The sequence below is a fragment of the Sebastes umbrosus genome, chromosome 4 (genome assembly GCF_015220745.1).
Source record: "Sebastes umbrosus isolate fSebUmb1 chromosome 4, fSebUmb1.pri, whole genome shotgun sequence".
Lineage (NCBI taxonomy): Eukaryota > Metazoa > Chordata > Actinopteri > Perciformes > Sebastidae > Sebastes > Sebastes umbrosus.
Window position 1 is genome coordinate 19,415,730 of NC_051272.1, and position 20,979 is coordinate 19,436,708.

Sequence of the window (20,979 nt, forward strand, 5' to 3'; positions counted from 1 at the left end):
TCAATGCAGGACATTTACTTGTAATGGAGTATTTTTACAGTTTGATATTAGTCATTTTACTTAAGTAAAGGATCTGAATACTTCCTCTACCACTGGCAAGATTTGATAGGAACAGATGGGGAACTGGCAGCATATTATAACGATCAGTCGCTCTAGTTCTTGCAGCATCCAATGTTTTCATGAGACATACAAAGGAAATCTAGTGGCCACTATCTGATAGGTCTACTGGACAAAGAACTGGGAGTTATATTGTATTTCCACTCCGTTGTTTTGCATTGTTCAGGGTCAGCTGTCTCTCTCTTCAGTCTGGGTGCCACTCAACAGGCCGGTGCCACTTTTACAATCATGCTCTGTCACTACAAGGAGAGACAAAAGGTGCTGCTCGCTCATCGGCTGTGGCGTCAGCTCCTCGCACAGAGCTGGAACTCTAAATGCAGAATATTGACCAGTGACATTGTCCTCTCTGCTGGGACATTGTTTAAAGACAGAGTGACATCAGCTTGAAGAGAGCTGTGAGAAAATGCACCACAGCATCACTCATAACAACATAAACCTCCTGCAATACAACTCCCCGCCTGCAACATCTGGAAAACATTGAACCTCATCTTGTTGTGGGTGACTGTGCTCGTTCATGTCACAACCAGCAACTCTGCAGCTGAGGATCCACATTGAAAATCAATAGCGGGCCACATTCCACTGCGTGTGCAAATGCGTGCCTCCACATACACTTTCCTATAGTTGTTACATCATCACTCATGAGGAAAAAGTCATCAATAAGTTTAGACAATGAGTAAATAAAGTGTGTAACGAGCACATGGATTATTCTGTGAATAAGCAGCTTACTTGTGGCTAAGGAAAATAAAAGTGTCTGCACACTTTTACTCAAATAAATAGAGCATCACTGAGCTCAAAACAATATTTGAGGTCATCAGATTAAGTTTTCTATGATTGCTGAAGTTTATGGAAACAGATGGAATGAGAATGTGATTTTGTGGTGCTGATGTTGGTGACTCACAGGATGCAAAACCTCTGGTCGCAACACCTCACAGCATGTGACCAAGCAGCTGCTCCCTCTGCTGTGGACGCCCCTCTACTGCATTCAGCTGAGTGAGCAGCTTTACTTTACAGGAACTTAACAATAAGGAGGAATTTACCAAATTCAGGAGCCACTAGAGGAGAGGCAGATCAACAAGCAAATATTACATTTTTGGGATTTCTCTGTCATATCAGCTCATCCATCAATTTAAAGGATAAAAGAACATAAAACAAACATGAGGATGCTATAAATCAGACCCATCCCGTCCTTAGTATTAACAACATCTGATGCATTTTTTTTGTGATTTTGCAAAAAGATTTTCAGCTGTAATCATTCATACACTGATGTAACCAAAACAAGTTGTAGATCACATACCAAGCATGAATGCATGAATGAAATTTACTACCCAGACATATTACACAAAAAACAGTAACATTTTATCTAAAATGTTAGTAAAACAGCATCTTTTGACTAGAGGTTGAAAAATTGTAGAAACTAGTTTGGTTAAGTTTTGAACGAAATACAAACGAGAGTGTGAGTCTGTGGAGGGTCTGTGGACTGGGAATACTGGAACGTGGTGATGTCACCAAGTAACACATTTGCATAATACCAGACTAGCGGCTAGTTTGGCACGCCCTCAAACAAAGCTAGTTAGAGCGGAGCTGGAGCGGAGTCCGAAGAGTTTGGTTCGGTTAACCAATCAGAGCAGATTCTAGATGTTGTAGTAGAAACCCAAAACACAAGTATGCGCCTGAAAATGAGCATAATAAGTCCTCTTTAAACGTCTGTATATACACAACTAAAACTGCACCAAATGAACAGAAAAAGAGAGCACGCATTACAGACAGTAAACAGGGGTCTATTTTATTTTGAACGAGTCTTTTAATTAATGCATTTCAAGTACTCCAAAAATTACATCTCTTTGCACAATACAATTTGAAATTTTTTTTTTTAGTAAAAATGTTCAAAGTGAACAAAAATTTCCGATACTGTATAAAACACAGTGAACATTAAAATCAGACAGTAGTATTACTTTTTAATCTTGTGTTCTTTCGGCCTACATCACCTACAACATTTCAACTCAATTTGGACATTTTTCAGTGCACGTTTATCTAAAAACTTTTTTTTTACCAAGACTACGAAATTAAAAAGAAAGTAAATTTACAGGCATTATTCTTCTGCTCTTCTACCCAAACCATGCCACAGGAGAACGAAGACAAAAATGAGAATGTAACATTAACTCCATCACCCTGAATTGTTTTTACCATTGATGATGGTGGAGGAAAGTATCAGAAGCAAAACTCCAGTTCAACTAGCACATATAATAACATAAATAACTTAGAGGAGAGGAAAGTTTGTCACATGTGAACATCTTTGAACGACTGGAATTAGAATACAAAAAATTAAAACGGATGTATCAAAATGTAATTTTTCATTTTCAAATGAAATGCAAATTTTCGAAGTACTGTACAAGTTTACATGTAAATCCGTCCAGGCTTAAAACAGGCGTGATCCAGCCTAGAAGATGAAATTTAAAAAGAGCTCCATTTTTGTACAGACATGAGAAGTTATAGCGACCGCCGACCTGCCTAATTCATCTGCCATGTGAAATAAACTATTGACTGTGAGACACATAATGTCCCCTCCAGAGCACACGTGTGACTATAACAACCATCAGGACAGTGTTGTAAGATATTAGTTGTGATTAGTATTGCATGCGTTTAAAAATAATAATGCAAGGATAAAATAAAGTCAGAGCACAAAACGTCCTTTGCTGAATATATAATGCAAAATACCCAAGCTTTTTTTTTTTGTCTGTGCCAACTTTTCACCCACTTCAACGTCAACTCCTATCTGTGGAGGAAATGTTTGCACAGTGAATAAATCATGAGATTTTGCACGACATATCACAACCAGATAATCAAATCCTTTTGGTTAGTGTCATCATGTTATTTACCAAAATGCCCCTCATGCTGTGCTGCAGCGAGGGGGGGAGGAAGAAAAACACCTGAGGTCAAACAATCCAACAAAAACAATCACCTTCATTTCTTCCATTTAAAGTGGCTCCAGGATCTTTACAGGTGCTTCCTGTACTTGCACAAAGATCAGCTGTATAAAGTGTTATGGCACGCTGACGTTAACTCACACCGACGCCGGCACTCATGAGCTCTTAAGGGGATTCAGTCCGTGATGAAATCTGACCGGGAGATAAACTGCAGGTGAGTTTTTAAAAAAATAAAACAGCAGCTTGTGAAACTAGTGAACACACTGAGGAAACGTGTGAGTAGTGCGACAATACTGCTGCTCCTTCCGCTTGTTTTAAGACTAACATTAATAGCTGTCAAAGTAAATAGTGTTGCGTGACATACAAACATTACAGACCTTGGTCAATTAATAGTCACATTTAATAAATGTGTCTGCATGCCCACATTGAAAAGTTCTTAGATTCGCTATCTGAAGAATAATAGAATGATTTAATCTTACAATTTTTTTTGTACATCCACACCGGAGTCATTTTTAAATTTATTTCCACACTCATGTAAACTAACTCTGTAACATGATACACTCTCACTTCTAAACTACGCCACAGCAGCCTTTCGCGTTGCCTCGTCTTCATATCTGAATCAGCTTCAGTTAGTGGTTATTCATTCTTCATCATCAAAAACAAATCGGTAAAGACAATAAAAGGTGTATCAAACTAAGTGACCTTCCCTTTCTGTTCCCATGACAACCTCATCTAGCTTGTTACACAACATGAGCAAAACATGATGTTAGCAAGACAATTAAAAAAAAAAAAAAAGATGAAAAAAGGGACCTTGAACAAAGAAGGCCTGAAAAAGTGGGATATGGTGACCTTGTTGTTCAAATTCTAGCAACCTAACTAAAGTGAAAGAGATCCACCTGATTGGACGACCGCGACGAGAACTTGATGGCGCCAAATCCTCCACAGCAACATCCAAGGAACTCATCACAACCAACATCACTCCTTCAATTATGTGTTAAAAGAGTCCTGAGAGCACTAACCGAAAAAATTAAAAGAAAAAAAGTGAAGAATTACACATTTACAGTAGAAGAAATAGTTTGTTTTCACTTATGATACACTAAATATGTACAGTCACATGCAGAAGACGGTCTGCACGAAGAGACCGGAGCCTGTGTCTTTTGCCGTTTTGACATGTGTAAATCACAAAAGTGCCGCAAAATCCCCACTGAGTGTGTCTCTCATTCCTGGCTAGAATGGCGAAAGAAAAAAAATCACGGAACAATTCACCAGCAGCCACGGGCGTGTCACTCAAGAAGACGTTGCAATAGAACAAAAAAAAAAAACACATCACAGAATGTACTAAAGCTACACATGATTCCTTAACTCCTTGGCACTCCTTCAAAAAGAAAAAAAAAAAGGTGGAAAAGGATGCTAGATCGCACTGCATTGGAAATGGCTGATGGTCGAGTCCACTCCACAAAGAGCCAATCGAGTTGCTAGATAGTGTTTTCTCTTTTTCACGTGTCTGTCTTGTCTGTAAATGGAGGATATGACGATGACTAACAACCATGTCAGGCTTTTCTTTGGATGGAGTGACGCTTTTTGTTTCCCACTGTAGGCACAAGGAAGAGCCAAGGCATTGAGGGGAGGGGGACGGGATGCAGGGTCTCAGCGTCTCATCTGGCCCATCTGATAGTTCTCTCTGGGCTGACGGTGGTGCCTCTGGGGCTGTGCCTGCCGCTGAGGCTGCCTCTGGGGTTGCCGCTGGCCGCCGTGTCCGTGCTGGTGGGCGTGCGGGTGCTGAGACTGGTGCTGCACCTGGGAGTTAGCCTGCTGCTGCGCTCGCCGCCTCTTCAGAGTGCCTGTCGGGATAAAAGGCGGTTATTTGAGCTTGTTAAAGGACAGACTGCGGGTTTACTCCGAACTAAATTGCACCTACTGACACTCTGCTACTGATGCCTGCACTGCAATAACAACAATACTGCAAGTTCACCGCATGTCACACTGTGAGAGATGAGTCTAATAAAACTGTGGACGCAGTCTGTACAATATCAATTTGGAGGCATGTCAGATGATGTGATGAAAGTATGGTGAATCGTAGAACTACGACAACAGAGAAACAGTTTCAACCATGATTATTGTTATTTAAATGTTTTTTCAACTCACTCATTTACTTTTATTATTTTATTTATTACAATTATTATTATTATTATTGTTTGGTATGTTTGTTTGGGTGCTTCTCCTTGCTATTATTTTATATTTTTTATATTCTTCTTTTATTTTTCAAAAGAAATATTTATTTATTATTTATTTTTTCCCTTGCATAAAAATATTGCTTTTGGATTTACATATGATGATTATGTTATGGCATGTTCTTTGTCTTGTTCATTGATTTTGTATGATGCAATGATGTTGTATCTTGTAGAACAAAGTACATGTATGGTTTAATTGAGTCAATAAATAAAAAGTTAAAAAAATAAAACAGTTTCAAGCACACACGTAAACAACTTGCGTCATTCCTCTGCACCGCTCTCAAGTTTTGGCCATGGTGCTGCCACTTAACATTGAAACACCTCAAAAGAGGAGAGTGTGGACCCATTCCTGGTGGGTGAAATGCAATTCTGCACAGCAGCAGTCACATTGTGAGATTTTGGTCCTAAATATCCAACACTGTCAGAAGACTTTTTTGATTGTTGAAGCTCTAAATTATCCGGTCTTCTTGTCTCACAGTGATCCAGGACCATCGATTTCACCAGGTTTCTCTCACTCTTGTCATCTTTTCCTCTGTGGCAGCCCAAACAGTGTATGATTGTCCCATGTTAACCAGTACGGCAATAAAGAAGATAAATAAAGAGACTCGAGGTCCGTTCATTTAGGGCGTTCAGAATTTAAGTTGCAACAGGAAAAGATCCAGTAAGAGTTTATGAAAGAAAGAATAAATCAATCATTCATTTATGGGCGAGGGGTTAACACGGAACACAGTGAGGCGATAAAAGCCACTTCATTGTAGTCACAAAGCTGCCTTTCAGCCTGTGCAAACATGCCAGATTCAGTTTCTTCTGGAGTATAGTTTGGGTCTTATTTAAAAAGATTAAGTTCAATGCTGAAATTTGAAACCTAAAACTGCTGTCAGGAAAGAGTTTCACCAACACTGAGACCATTGAATCCTGACTGCTTGTAATTGAATATGTACAAATTTAAGCTTATTGCACTGCAACGATCATCATATTTAGGGTTGTATCAGTATAGCGGTATTTAAATTGACAGTTATCACACCGTGTACATTTACTTATTTACAGTGTTGAAAAAAAAATTAAAACGTAGCTATGAATATTATATCCCATTTCTGCCGATAGATCCCCTGAAATATTACACACTGTTCCTTTTAAAAAGGTACAGACGGGAGCAGTCTGGCTGTGCTGTCACGCACCTACAGTATATTCATTGTTTATAATCATAGGACATTATTTTAAAAGCTCACAGCTGATGTTATTTTTCATTTATTGTTTTATTTAACATGCTATAGTAATCAGGTTTATAATTATATTTATTATAATTCTGTTTTCATTTCATTTCTTTGTAAATCTGTGGACTCACCTGGAAGTGGTTTGGGAGGGGGAAGTTTGGGGTTACTGCTTGGCGTATGCACACTACAGATCTTAATGAAGCCAGCCATGAGCATGATGAGGGCAATACCCATCAATAACACTGCCCACCAATGTGCCTAGAAAAGAGAATCAAGCACAAATCAAGCACAACCAACACATAATAGTAATAACAACTAATCATCCAATCCGAATCAAGAAGTTGATACGTACCACAATCCACTCTGCGATGTTTTCATAGAGCTCTGGGTTGAAGATGGCCTTCTTCAGCCTGGCCAGCGGTCCGTCTGCATCCACCAGACGGCACTTCATGAACACGTCACAGTAGCCCTTGAAGTCGTTGCACGGCGAGCCGGCGGGCAGCGTGGTCACTTTCTTATTGAAGAAACGAGTCAGACGCTCTGATCCTGTGCTGCTGCACGTGTTGGGATTCACTGTGGAGATGAATCACAGACAGTCAACACAATTCAAATGAAAAAGATAAAATCTCAAGCATGTTTTATTAAAAAAAAACACACTAGTTATCATGGCAGGGAAAGGAAAGGGTAAATGACTCACTTTTCTCCATGCAGCACACGTGGCATAGCTCAGTCTCGTCCTTGCCATCTTGGCTGGCACAGGTGCACGCCTCGAGCCCATACTTCTCACAGATGGAGCCGGAGCAACCCTGCGGGGGAGGAGCATGACGACAGGCGAGATCAGACGCTGACTGGTATGAATATAAAGTTGCTATGACGACCAGTTCTTCCAGGTGTAAAGTCTTCAGCCACTTACCCCGTTGAGGCAGACTTGAGTCTCTCCATGGCAGGCGGTGAAGTTGGCCTTGGGCTCAGATGTGGGGCACGAGGAGCCGACTCCGTTACACATGCCCTGGTGAGCGCACTCTGACTCCTCTCGGCACTTCTCATTACGACCCTTGTACGAGCATTCGGCAGTACAACAAGGACCCTGGCTGGGACTGGTGGGAGACAGAAGAGATTGGTCAAGAATAGGGTTGTCACGATACCAGTAATTTAGCCGTGGATACCAATACCAGTGAAAGTCCACGATTCTCAATACCAATTTGATACCACGGTAAAAAAACAAAAGTAAAACTCTTGTCCTGCTGATTTCAACACAGATTTGTTGTTCACAATGTAGCATTATCAGGGGGAAAATTTTGTACGTTCCCTGGATGTGTCGATAGAGAGTTTACTACGTCCCAAACACATTTTCTATCATCTCGGGGATAATGGTATGCCGTTAGTCTCGAGCCCTGATGGTACCTACTGTACTGTAGAAAAATGAGTACCGTCTTCAGAATTTTGGCATCGACTTGGTACCAAAGTATCGGTTCTCATGACATCCCTAGTCAAGAATGATCACAAATGAGCTGCCAGATCTTCCTTATGAAACATCAAAAAACACAAAAATAACATCCCATCTACCTGCAAACTTTGTTGGGCTTTAATTTGCACTTCTTGTTGTCAGGCTGGTTGGCGTCATAGCAGCACTGGTCCTTGCACTGATCGCTGTAGCCACAGTCACACTCCTCTCCAGGCTCCACCAGGCCGTTACCACAGATGGGCTGGCCAGACTCTGTTTGGGGAAGGACAAATAAACATTGAGTTCCCAAAAATTGGAACATGTTTTATATTTTGACTTATTGTACTGCAGGCTAAAAGTGTATGAGGAAATCAGACATTTACTATGAAAACAGTCTCATTACAAAACAAAACCAAACAAGTATTGTTCTGTGTTGCTGCAATAAACAGGAAAACAAAATCAAAGTCTTCAAACAGAATCGGAGCCTTGAGAGAGTCCGATGCAACATTAAACTCGAACAGACGCTCTTCGTTAGTTTGTTTGAGGAAAGGCAAAAACATAATGCAGTACGGGTGTACCAAGATAGTTTTTGGATGCCTACATCAAAATCTAATATTTTCCCAGTCACACCAGCCAAGATGGATATGCATAAGACGTCAAACAACAGCATATGCAACATAGATTAAGCTTTTAAATATATATTACATGCTTTTTTAATGCTTCTGATTTGACAGTTGTATTAAGAGACACTTGCAAAAAGAAAAAAAAGATCACAAGGAAAAATCCCACGATATGCCAAATACTGTCAGTAAAAATAACACTGGGCTAAAGCCAAGATTGCCTTTCCAAGCTGACACCGGCCAATATGTTGGTGCCTCTCCAGTTGCCTGAATTAAATCACTAATTGGGGCACTGGGGTTAAAATCTCCCATACTCAAAGCAGAATCAGAATAACACTGTGGTTTGAATTTACAAAACCTCAAGTCTGACATTTAAGATGAAAACAGTAAAACGTACCGACAAAACAGTTGCCTCTCTTCTTCTCCAGCACCTGGCTAATGTTGCGTACGCTGCAGACGGAGAACTTATTATTGTTGAGCTTGTCTCCTGACGTTGCTCTTGCATACATGATATAATTGCCCTTCTCCTTCTTGTCTTGGCTCTTGGATTCTCCTGGGGTGCACTCGGATCCAGAGTCATGCTGAGAATGAGAAAAAGAAAAAAAATCGCAGGTTAAAAGAAGTGTGAGAGCCTAATAAATTCCTTCTCACCGCGCATAAATGTGGCACATCTAAGTAACTCACCGGGGAGCCAAAGTTGTGTCCTACTTCATGTGCAAACGTGATATGGGAGACTTTTGGAGGGACGTGGGAGGCATAGTTCTGTACAGTGATTATACCGGTGTTGAGAGACTTCTTTTTTCCGTCTGAGTACAGCTTGCTTTTTTCACAGATTCCTCCGGAGCTCCCTGCGAAAGAAAAGCACACTTTAGAACGAACTTTCTTCCAAAACACAGCTACAAACATGATGGATTTTGCTCAATAAAGAGGGATAACCTGCTTAATGCAATGACAATTTTTCAATGAATGTCCAGATGACATAATGCCTTACTTCAAAGCATATGAGCGTGATTCATCAACATGTTTACAGAACAGGTTAAATTCAAATTGTGTCATCGTCAGCAAGAGACACATAACCACCCGTAGTTAATTAAGAATGTAGCACAGAAAACATCTGTTACTATTTCACTAGTAACAGAGTGCCACCAATACATGGCTACTAGGGCCATAATGAAAATCATTGGGAATCATCATATCTGCATATTGTCTGAGTTGATGCTTGAAGCTGCAGTTGGTTCTTAACAGTCTGAATCAGCATTTGCAATCCCAAACACCACTTACACTACAGTATAGGGTTGGGAATCACCAGAGGCGTCAAGACACAATATTATAATGATACTTACGTCACATCCGATCTAATTGCGATTTTAAACATTTTGTGATATGCCGAGTGTTGCGATAAGATATATTGCAATATATTGCGATTTATTACCTTTATTCAACTGTAAATGATGCAGTTTGTCAACATCTGTTTTATCTAATAAGATACAGTTTTCACTCTGTTCATCTCAGAGTTTTCATTCACATATCTTGAGGTCAGAGGTCAAGGGGACCCTTTGAAAGCGTAACTTTGGAGCGTTATTTACCATTCTTCCCGACAAGCTAACATGACATGGTTGGTACCAATCGATACCTTAGGTTTTTTAGTTTCATATGATACCAGGATCTTCACTCTAGCTTTAAGACTGACTGACACTACAACCTCTGAAAGACAGAATAGCGGCCGGTTAATAGTGTACTGTATATAATAAAAGATCGATACTTGACGTCAGTGTATCGATACAATATTGCCAAGCAAAATATCGATGATATGATATCGACGACAATGCTGTATACATTTTTTCCCCCACCTCTACCAGGGCCATAATGAAAACCTTTGATAATCATAACATCTGCATATTGTTCTGAGTTGATATTTGAAGCTGCAGTTGGTTCTCATAACAGTCTGAATTAGCATTTGCAATCCCAAACACCACTGACACTTTTCCTTGTTGGAGCTGCAGTGTGAAATAAGTCACAATTAAAACTGTAAATCACGTTTCTTCCCAAGAATAACCTCATATTCACAAAGACTGTGTGTCCCTAATGATAATGTGCATACAACCCAGTACAATGAATATTATACATTGTGTTATACATTTGCATGCTTTAAAAATAGAACTGATTATTTGCAATTTCTTATCACTGATGACTGTTTCAGTACCTGAAGGGGCTCCCACCCAGGCCAAACCCAACACCCCGTCATCAAAGTCTCTGTCGGTGAATACGTAAGCCAAGCAGTAGTCGTCGTGGTTCTGCTCCGAGTTCAGCTCCAGGAACTTCTCCACGCCGATGTTGGCAAAGCGGAACGGGTTGGACCGGTCCCTCTCATCACTGGTGGTGTTTATCTACACAAGAGGATGATTATGATGAAGAGCTCAGAGGGAAGAAGTAACCAAATCTAAAAATCAACACAAGACTTAAAATCAGACTTACTCTGATCCTTTTCACCATGAAGCTGATGTTGCGAATGCCCATGAAGTCTGTGCCCTGATAGATAGCATCGATGGCCTTGACATGACTGGAGATCTGAAAGAGTAAGACATAACAAAAAAAGCTTCAACTACGAGTGTACTTTACTGTACTCTACTGTGTTTTGTCCACCTCAGCCTGCTAATGTTGCAGCGTGGTTTCCCACAGCCGGCCTCTCTAGAGTACAAGTGAAAATTGGAGTGTGTGAATGATATTATTCCAGTAATAATTAGCCTTTATATTCTTGTGTATGATGTTAACGTTGGTTAAAAATGTGCCTCTCCAACAACATCAAACAAAAATCCTACATACTGACGGTGTAAATCTAAGTCTAACAGCACCACAGTAGCGTGTGTCAAGTGAGTGACAGTGAGTGTTTATTACCTGAGCAATGACCGCCTCTCTGGTCTTGTAGTACTTGAAGAAGAGGTGGTCAGTCTGAATGAAAAGCTGGCAGGTGTTCTTCTCAACCTGGGCCATCCTCTTCTTCCTCAGCAGCACGGGGTCATTAAAGCCCGCCTCGGTGTTGAGCTCCTGGTGTAAGGAGATGGAGAGGAGGAAATAGACAGTTAAATAAAACATATATATAACACTTTCAACCAAACAGTGGCTAAATAAATAATGTCCGGTATTTTTAGGCTGTGGTTATGCAGCTGCAGTAAGTTCATGATCTGCAACTCTGTTGCTATGGAACATGTGCTGTAAATATCACAAGAAATAATAAGAGCAAAAGCACACTAACTGTCCAATTAAAGGAATTGGGAAACATATATAAGAAAGAAACATCAATATATATTTATATAACTAATAATAATATTATAATTCCTGGTTCATGTGGTATAAATTGAACAAGGTCATATCGGGCTACCATCTTTGTTTGGATTAGAAAAAAAGGGGTTAAAAATCTTTTTTGTCGGGCAGTAGACTGAATATTTATTCATAGAGATGTTCAGAAGTCTATGACGTTTCTGGGATTATATTCAGAACAGCAGTAAGTGTTGTTAAATGGCCTTCAGGGTTTTTCAAAGGTTGATAGACAGTGACATTAATCTAGCTTTCCTTGATGCACGGAGACCAAAGAGATCCGCATCAGCTCCTCTCAAATGAAAAGAAATGTGAAACTTCTTATGAAGACTGGCTTGTCTAACTAAACCACATGCTATTATATATTCATTCACGTAATTTCACAATATACCAAGAAGGTTTTTATTAGAGAAAGTAGTTCCAAATGTAATGTTACTATTATACATGTCTTGCATTGTATTTATATATGAAAGTGTTTGATGAGAAACAAATATAAGGCCAACAAGTGTGGCCAACCCACTGACTATGCAGACAATACAGAAAACCCAGCAAAGTCACAATTAACTAATGTTTGAGTAGTAGGGCTGTCAACTGATTAAAATATTTAATCGTGATTAATTGCAAATGAATCGCATATTTTTTATCTGTTCAAAATGTACCTTAAAGGGAGATTTGTCAAGTATTTAATACTCTTATCAACATGAAGGGGACAAATATGCGTGCTTTATGCAAATGTATGTATATATGTATTATTTAAATCAATTAACAACACAAAACAATGACACATATGGTCCAGAAACCCTCACAGGTACTGCATTAAGCATAAAAAATATACTCAAATCATAACATGGCAAACTGCAGCCCAACAGGCAACAACAGCTGTCAGTGTGTCAGTGTGCTGACTTGACTATGACTTGCCTCAAACTGCATGTGATTATCATAAAGTGGGCATATCTGTAAAGGGGAGACTCGTGGGTACCCATAGAACCCATTTTCATTCACATATCTTGAGGTCAGAGGTCAAGGGACCCCTTTGAAAATGGCCATGCCATTTTTTCCTTTGCCAAGATTTAGCGTAAGTTTGGAGCGTTATTTAACCTCCTACATGACAAGCTAGTATGACATGACTGATACCAATGGATTCCTCAGGTTTTCTTATTTTATATGATGCCAGTATCTTCACTTTAGCTTACTGAGCCCTCTACAACCTAAATGTCACATGTTACAATATACAATATTTCCTGGGGAATTATATTTTTATGGACATTTGCTGTTTGTTGCGTATTTCAGGCTCTGAGCTTTAAGATTATAACAAGAAACAAGACATTACTTCATACATCTGTAATTTAGACAAAAAAGTACAAAACTTTTAGCACAATAACAACTTTTTCCTGCTACTGTGATGAGCTACTAATTAACCGTGTAGACATCCAGTAATTGAGCTGAGCTAGGCTATTCTCACCACTAAACATAACCTCAAAGGGCACACAGAGACTGAAAAAAGGCATCCATGGGTATCTCTGACCCTGACTAAGAAAGAAAAAAAACCCGATTCCTTTAATAGACACTGTGAGGGTTTACTGTGGTGTGTGGTGAAGTTCACCTTGGGTGGCTCCACCACGGCCGAGGCTTGGAACTTCTTCATCTTTTCAAACACGGAGCTATCAGCGCAGCCTCCCTCTGGGCCGTACTTGTGCGGGTAGTCTGAGTGAGAGAGGCAGACACAACACAGTTAGGATTATGGGAGACAATGTCAGCTACTTAACCCCCTGAGTCTCTCTCTATTTCTGGCGCTATTCATGATCAGCTAATGGATGTACTTACACGCCACTTGAGCCTAGCTTTGCTATGTGAGCTGTTACTTTTTTTGTCGCTCTCATTAGCGATTCCTCTCACATTCCTGTTTAATTTGCCCCTCAGCCACATGCTATATGTACACAGATGATTTGAAATTAGGGGGTGGCAGTGTAGTGAAGTATGCTCGGTGCTCACTATCAGTAACAACATTGTAAAGACTGCTAAAATGAGCCTGTAGCCTGGGAGAAAGATCATGTTACTCAGCTAATGAGCACCGCGGGTATCTCTGCTCCCCGGGGGGCGATCACACCAGTCTGCCTCCGTCAGCTGAGCCGCCCTAACCTTGCACTTCCCCGATCACACATTTACATATGCGTGCATCTAATTACACATACTCAATGATTACATCCTGTCAAAGTATTTGTGTAGCTGAAGTTGCTGGGGACTCACGTATGTCGTCTTCGTGATAGATGACCGAGTGGAAGGGCACGTCTTTGCCCTCCAGGTATCTCTCAATAGGCTCCACGTAGTAGGTGCCCTGGTAGCTCTGAATGAAGCCCTCAAACTTACCATCCACAATGGAGCCATGAGTCAGGGTGCCTTTCTCACCTGGGAACCAAATGACAGAGGTATAGGTGTCAGAGGATTCACACAAGATCACTGCAGTGGTACATTAAAACTAGGGCTGTCAAAGCTAACACGTTAATGAAAACTTGTGAAAACGGCACTAATTTTCTTTAACGCATTATCACAATTTGCGTTACCAACCATGTCATACTAGCTTGTCGCGAAGGACACTAAATAATGCTCCAAACGTCCGCTAAATTTTGGTGAGGCAAAACTGGCATGGCCATTTTCAAAGGGGTCCCTTGACCCCTGACCTCAAAACATGTGAATGAAAATGGGTTCTATGGGTACCCACGAGTCTCCCCTTTACAGACATGCCCACTTTATGATAATCACATGCAGTTTGGGGCAAGTCATAGTCAAGTCAGCACACTGACACACTGACAGCTGTTGTTGCCTGTTGGGCTGCAGTTTGCAATGTTATGATTTGAGCATATTTTTTATGCTAAATGCAGTACCTGTGAGGGTTTCTAGACAATATTTGTCATTGTTTTGTGTTGTTAATTGATTTCCAATAATACATATATACATTCATGTTGATAAGAGTATTAAATACTTGACAAATCTCCCTTTATGGTACATTTTGAACAGATAAAATGTGTGATTAATTTGCAATTAATTATGGAAAATCATGCGATTAATCGTGATTAAATATTTTAATATATTGACAGCCGTAATTAAAACAATTAAATTGAAATGAGAAGGATGGTGTTACCGTATATTTCTCCAGTGTAGATATGAGAGGTATCAAATGGAATCTCGTCTCCTGAAACATCCACCTTGAAGTCTTGGGCAAACAAGGTGGTATCCCTTTTCATTCGTAAATTAAAATGCCTGAAAACAAAGAAATGACACAATAGGCAATAGAAAAAAATACAAGACATTTGAATGTGATGAGAGGTTACAACAAGTTTGTTTCTGAAACCCTCTGCTGATATCATTCAGGTCACAGAGTGTGAACCTATAGATTTGAGTGTGGATCTGAATTTGGCCTCACTTTGGGAGGTAAGCACTATTCAAGAAAAAGGAAAATGCAAATGAACGGGGGAAAAAAGGTGACAGGAAGGGCAAGGTTTGGCAGAGAAAAAACATCGTTGTGTTCTGTTGCGGAAGGGAAAATGCAGTCTTATCTTGTAAGAGAGGGAACAGAAAATTAGGACATCTTGAAACAATGCTGTTTTTTTGTTAATCAAACATATGGCAGGGAAACAAAGATGCTACAGTAAATCTTGGGTTTCATGTAACACCTACACAGTGCTCTTATTGTTTGCTGTGCTCGTATTGTGTGTAAGTTACTGTTCTGTAGGTCAGACAGCAGTTAAAGTAACTGCAAGAAAACAGTGGTCTTTGTAGAATTTATATCAGAAAATGATCGTCAAACTCAACATGATGTCACATAAATCTGGTGTAGAGAACATATTGTACCACAATTATTTTCTGTTGAGACTTATTCTCCGGGGGGAAAATGTAAGGTACAAACACGTTCATACACAATACCAGCAAGCAGAAGCTGGATGGCGTGCTGCAAATTAAACGTAAGAATTTGAGTTGTGTCTCGAGCTTTGCTGTGAATTCAAAAGGAAAAGAAGCTGACGCATTCCTGCTTTTCAAAGGAATAGACATCTTCCTTCTGTGTGTTTGTTTGCACAGCTCTTATTGTTCTCTTCCCTATTAAGCAGCTTCAGAGTTTGGGAACAGCAGGCCCTGCTACAGGCAGGACGATAAACAGCCTTTGCCAAGCTCCCAGCCAGATGGTCTTGACTTTGTCATGGAGAGTGTGGACACTTTCCATCAAACAACACCACCTCTTCAAAATGCTGGATGAAGAACCACAACAAAGACTACATGTGTCCATCCATCCATCTTCTTTAGCTTGAAGGGGTTCCCACCCGGGTATCAAGTGTACAGAAACACCTGATACATCACAGGGCTAACTAACATACACACCAACACATTAACTGTTTCTATTTCACCTGACCTGCATGTGTTTAGATTGTGGCAGGAAATCAGAACAAACCCACACCAGGGCTGCGACTAACATTCATTTTTATTATCGATTCAGCTGCTGATTAATCTTCTAAATTAATTGATTAAATGTTTGGGCAAAATTAAATTTTCAAATAGCTTGTTTTGTCCAACTAACAGTCCAAAGCCCCAAAATGATCAGTTTACTATACTATGACATAAGTCAAAGAAAAGCAGTAAATCCTCACAAATGAGAAGCTGTAACGAATGTCTGGCATTTTGCATTATCCAAAATAGTTGCGAGTTAATTTCCTGACAATCGACCAGTTGATTAATAATTGTTGCTCTAATGGAGACTATAGAAACGGCACAGAAAGAACCAAGGCTGAGATTTAAAATCCATCCTCACCACACAGCCAAGGTGATAACCCTGACTACGATTTCATAAAACAGGATTAAATGTAAACAACTGTCAATCACACTGCAAATCTCTGCTACGGCTGACCTCCGCCTTTAATCATAAACAATGTAGGCAAGCATAGGGGATGAGTTTTGCAAATAAATAAGACAGACAGGCAAATAAAGATATAGATGAGAAGACCTAAAAATAGACAGAGATCCAGACAGAATTTCCCTTCAGGTTAATATCTGGAAAACTGACAAACCTTCCATGGGCGTGAAAATCTAAATGAAGGAACTTGTCTTCATGAGAGAGCGCCCTCTTGGCCCGCTGATGGTTGCTGTGCAGAAGCTCCGTGTCGTAGGACAGGCCTTCATAGTGACGGATGTACTTGTTCAGGGAATTTCTATAGTGTCCTGTGGGAAAAGAACAGAGGAACTCAGCAAAAACAAGGAAAATACAAGTCTAAAAAAACTTAATGAAATACACATCCTTATAGAATCAAAGTAAATAATAACACAGCCATCCTAGGTGTATGGGTAAAATCTTTCATATGTCCTCATATGTAAATGGACCAAAAAATAACGTATATAGGTGTGCCTGAGAGCTCATTACGCAGAAATTAAACTAAAGATTATAAAAAGGTAACATAAAAATATAGATATAAAAGACAAATTGTACACTATCAAATGTTGAGGAAAGAAATACTAACATCCAAGTCCATGAGTTTGTAATTTGGTACCACAGTGTGTCTGTCACTATTTTTAGTAAATGGCAGAGAAACTGAAACTCTAGCGTTGTATGTTAGGCGATATATTTCAAGCATTAGTTACTCTGATTTCAGTCTTTACCGTGCCATGTTTTAGAGTAAGTAACTGAGGTATGGCACATATTAGGATATTTTAGGTGCCCAAAAAACAGATGATCAGGCAGATGTTTGACAGAGAGGATTAAAATGATGGAAACCGACAGCAAATGTTTTAAAATTCAGCTAAATATGTTTAAGTCAAACGGATGCCAGTTTTAGAGCTCTGCTTAACAACATCCCCCAGTGTCACAGCATAATTATTTCGCCACCAGAAGAGTGGGTGGTGGGCTCGAAGGGAAAAAAAAAAAATTCCCACCCATTTCACCAACTGCTTCACGCTCAAAAGCAGTCTGACAAGCTCCATTTCAAGAAAACATAGTAATTTTGTTCAGGCTTTCTAAGTCCTTCTGAAAGTGACTTTGTTGTTGATGTTAAGACAGTAAACTGAACATACTGGTGAGTCTGTAAGATCAAATCTTTGCCCCTGAACATATAAACCAAGAGAAAGTATTTCCAGTAAATACAGTATATGTAATTAGTACTGTCTGACAGGTAATTATGCCTGACTAAGTGAGCCATAAATTATAGGATTCAGTGTAAGAAACATCTGTAAGTAGACGCGGCTTCAGCTACTTCTCTGTTCATGTAAAGTATGAAATATTTAAATGTCACATTGAATTTTTCATTGAGGTTACTACGAGAAGGGAAAGCCACCACTATTCTGAAATAGATTAATTTCTCAAAGCCTACAATAAATAGGATGATAATACACATTTCTGTGATATACAAATCATCCTGAAATATTCCAAAACCTATACAAAACAACATAAGATTGATAACATGACGTGGTGAAGCACATAAAATAGATCTTTTGATGTTCATTTTATCCACACGAGGTGGCCCTATTAAGTGGAAAAAGTTATGACTGCTACTTTGACAGTTTGACAAAGGAAACCACTTGAGATTTAAAATATTTCTGATTGTCAAATATAAATATGGACCCTACAACTGAAATACTTTTACAGAAGTACATTTGAATCAGCTTATTTTATTTTACTAGTAAACGATTTAAAAGCACAGTATAGCAGGTATACGATGCCATAACAAGGTACATAACAAGTCAATACAGCATTTTACAGAAGGGCAAAAAAAAAAAATCATACAAACTATTTACAATAATAAGTTAATAAGTTACTGAATCCAAACAGTAGCTACATTAATTAAGAGATAATACCAGTAAAACACAGCATTAACACAAGTCCCAACACAGAAAATGATGCCAGCAAACCTGAAAACTTGTGTGTCATAGAGATAATATACCCTGACATGGGTGTACCAAGATATGGCCTATAATAAATAGGATGATAATACACATTTCTGTGATATACAAATCATCCGAAATATTCCAAAACCTATACAAAAGATTGATAACATGACGTGGTGAAGCAGTTAATTTTACCACAAGAGGTGGCCCTATTAAGTTAAAAAAGTTATGACTGCTACTTTGACAGTTTGACAAAGGAAACCAGCTAAAATATTTCTGATTGTCAAATATAAATATGGACCCTACAACTGACACACTTTTATAGAAGTACATTTGAGTCAGCTTATTTTATTTTACTAGTAAACGATTTCAAAGCACATTATAGCAGGTATATGATGCCATAACAAGGTACATAACAAATCATTTTACAGAAGGGCAATTTTGTTCACAAAAAAATCATACAAACTATTTTCAATATAACTTACTGAATCCAAACAGTAGCTATGTTAATTTAGAGATATTCGAGTAAAACACAATAAATAGGATGATAATACACATTTCAGTGATATACAAATCATCTGAAATATTCCAAAACCTATACAAAAGATTGATAACATGACGTGGTGAAGCACATAATATATATATTTTGATGTTAATTCTACCACTAGAGGTGGCCCTATTAAGTGAAAAAAGTTATGACTGCTACTTTGACAGTTTGACAAAGGAAACCAGCTTTGAGATTTAAAATATTTCAAATATAAATATGGAGCCTACAACTAACATACTTTTATAGAAGTACATTTGAGTCAGCTTATTTTATTTTAGGCCAGGCAGCTTTATTTGTAAAGCACATTTCAGCAACAGGGCAATTCAAAGTGCTTTACTAAGACATAATTAAAACAGCTATAAAAACATGACAACATTAAAGATTAGAAAATAAAAACAAGCTAAAAATAAAAGCTAGGATAGAAACTAAAATAGAGTATAACACACAAGAGTAAAAGCTCTAGTGCAGTATAAGATCATTATGTGGTTTAATAAAAGGCAGCAGCAAACAAGAAAGTTTTAAGCTTTGATTTAAAAGAACTAAGAGTTAGGTTTCTGGGAGCTTGTTCCAGATATTTGGTGAATAAAAACTGAAATAAAAAACTGAAAAACTGCTTCTGCATGTTTAGTTTTAGTTTGAAGTCACAGTAGCCATATATAGCAGGTATATGATGCCATAACAAGGTACATAACAAGTCAATACAGCAGTCAATTTCACTCACAAAAAAATCCTACAAACCATTTACAATATAACTTACTGAATCCAAAAAGTAGCAACATGAATTGAGTTAATTGATTAATAGAGATAAAAACACAGCATTAACACCAGTCCCAACACAGAACATGATGCCAGCAAACCTGAGAACTTGTGTGTCATAGAGAGGATAAACCCTGACACATGTTACCCTGCAGGTAACATAACAACAGTTGCTATGGTGATTATATGATAAAGGTTAGCGGCTACAGAGCTGTATAGCTAACACAAAGCTCTCGGTGCGTTAACCCAGTCGGCATCTCCATCTTCTCATAACAATGGCTGTCGGCGCTGTTCACACGATAACAACAAAAACCAGACTCAAACCTGACAATAAAAACGGTGACAACACGCAGAAATAACTCCTCAATATGGAGGTATTTCAATCCACCGCACGAATCCAAGTCATCTTTTCCTCTACATGTGATCCGTTAGGTTGAAGGAAGACGGTAAAAAGGGTGCAGTCCTCTTCATAACAAGCAGGCCCTGCTGCTAGCTGCTGCTGCTAACGGTAGCTACCACCAGCTAGTCTTTCTGCTCCTCAGCTTCTTCATGCATTCAACACAACTTGTCTCTATTAAAAACAGCCTCACTCACCTTGGGTGCAGTTTAGGAAGTAGCCGACAAGGAAAACTTTAAGAAGAAGCATGTCTGGTAGATCCATTGTTAGAACATTTGATAGCGTTTGTACTTTATTGTCCTACTTAGATTAGAGAGGCGCAGCCGCCCTATGTGTTTATTGCACCTTCCTCTCTCTCTCATCGCCTCCTCTCTCTCTCGCTCTACAGCGTCATGACGTCAGACGCACGGGTATCCCTTCCCCCAAATGCATCCATGATCCATCCAGGCCCTGCATTCATTACAGCATCACACTATGGGCCTGCTGGGTGTAATGTAATGTCTGCAATATATATATATATACATCTTTTCACCACCATTATAGACACATTAGA

General features: G+C 39.2%; 1 protein-coding gene across 1 annotated transcript; it reads right to left on the reverse strand.

Moving 5' to 3' along the window:
- Nucleotides 1-1,879: 1,879 nt before the first annotated feature.
- LOC119486828 (disintegrin and metalloproteinase domain-containing protein 10-like) lies at nt 1,880-20,841 on the reverse strand. Its single transcript, XM_037767262.1, has 16 exons — nt 20,624-20,841; nt 16,920-17,070; nt 15,005-15,123; nt 14,113-14,271; nt 13,469-13,569; nt 11,446-11,595; nt 11,026-11,118; nt 10,754-10,937; nt 9,235-9,398; nt 8,948-9,131; nt 8,053-8,203; nt 7,400-7,583; nt 7,184-7,292; nt 6,839-7,059; nt 6,618-6,744; nt 1,880-4,882 (listed from the first exon to the last, which is right to left on the reverse strand). Exons 1-16 carry the CDS (start codon nt 20,688-20,690, stop codon nt 4,689-4,691), a joined length of 2,358 nt encoding a protein of 785 aa, XP_037623190.1. The 5' UTR covers nt 20,691-20,841; the 3' UTR covers nt 1,880-4,688.
- Between the last annotated feature and the right edge of the window lie 138 nt (nt 20,842-20,979).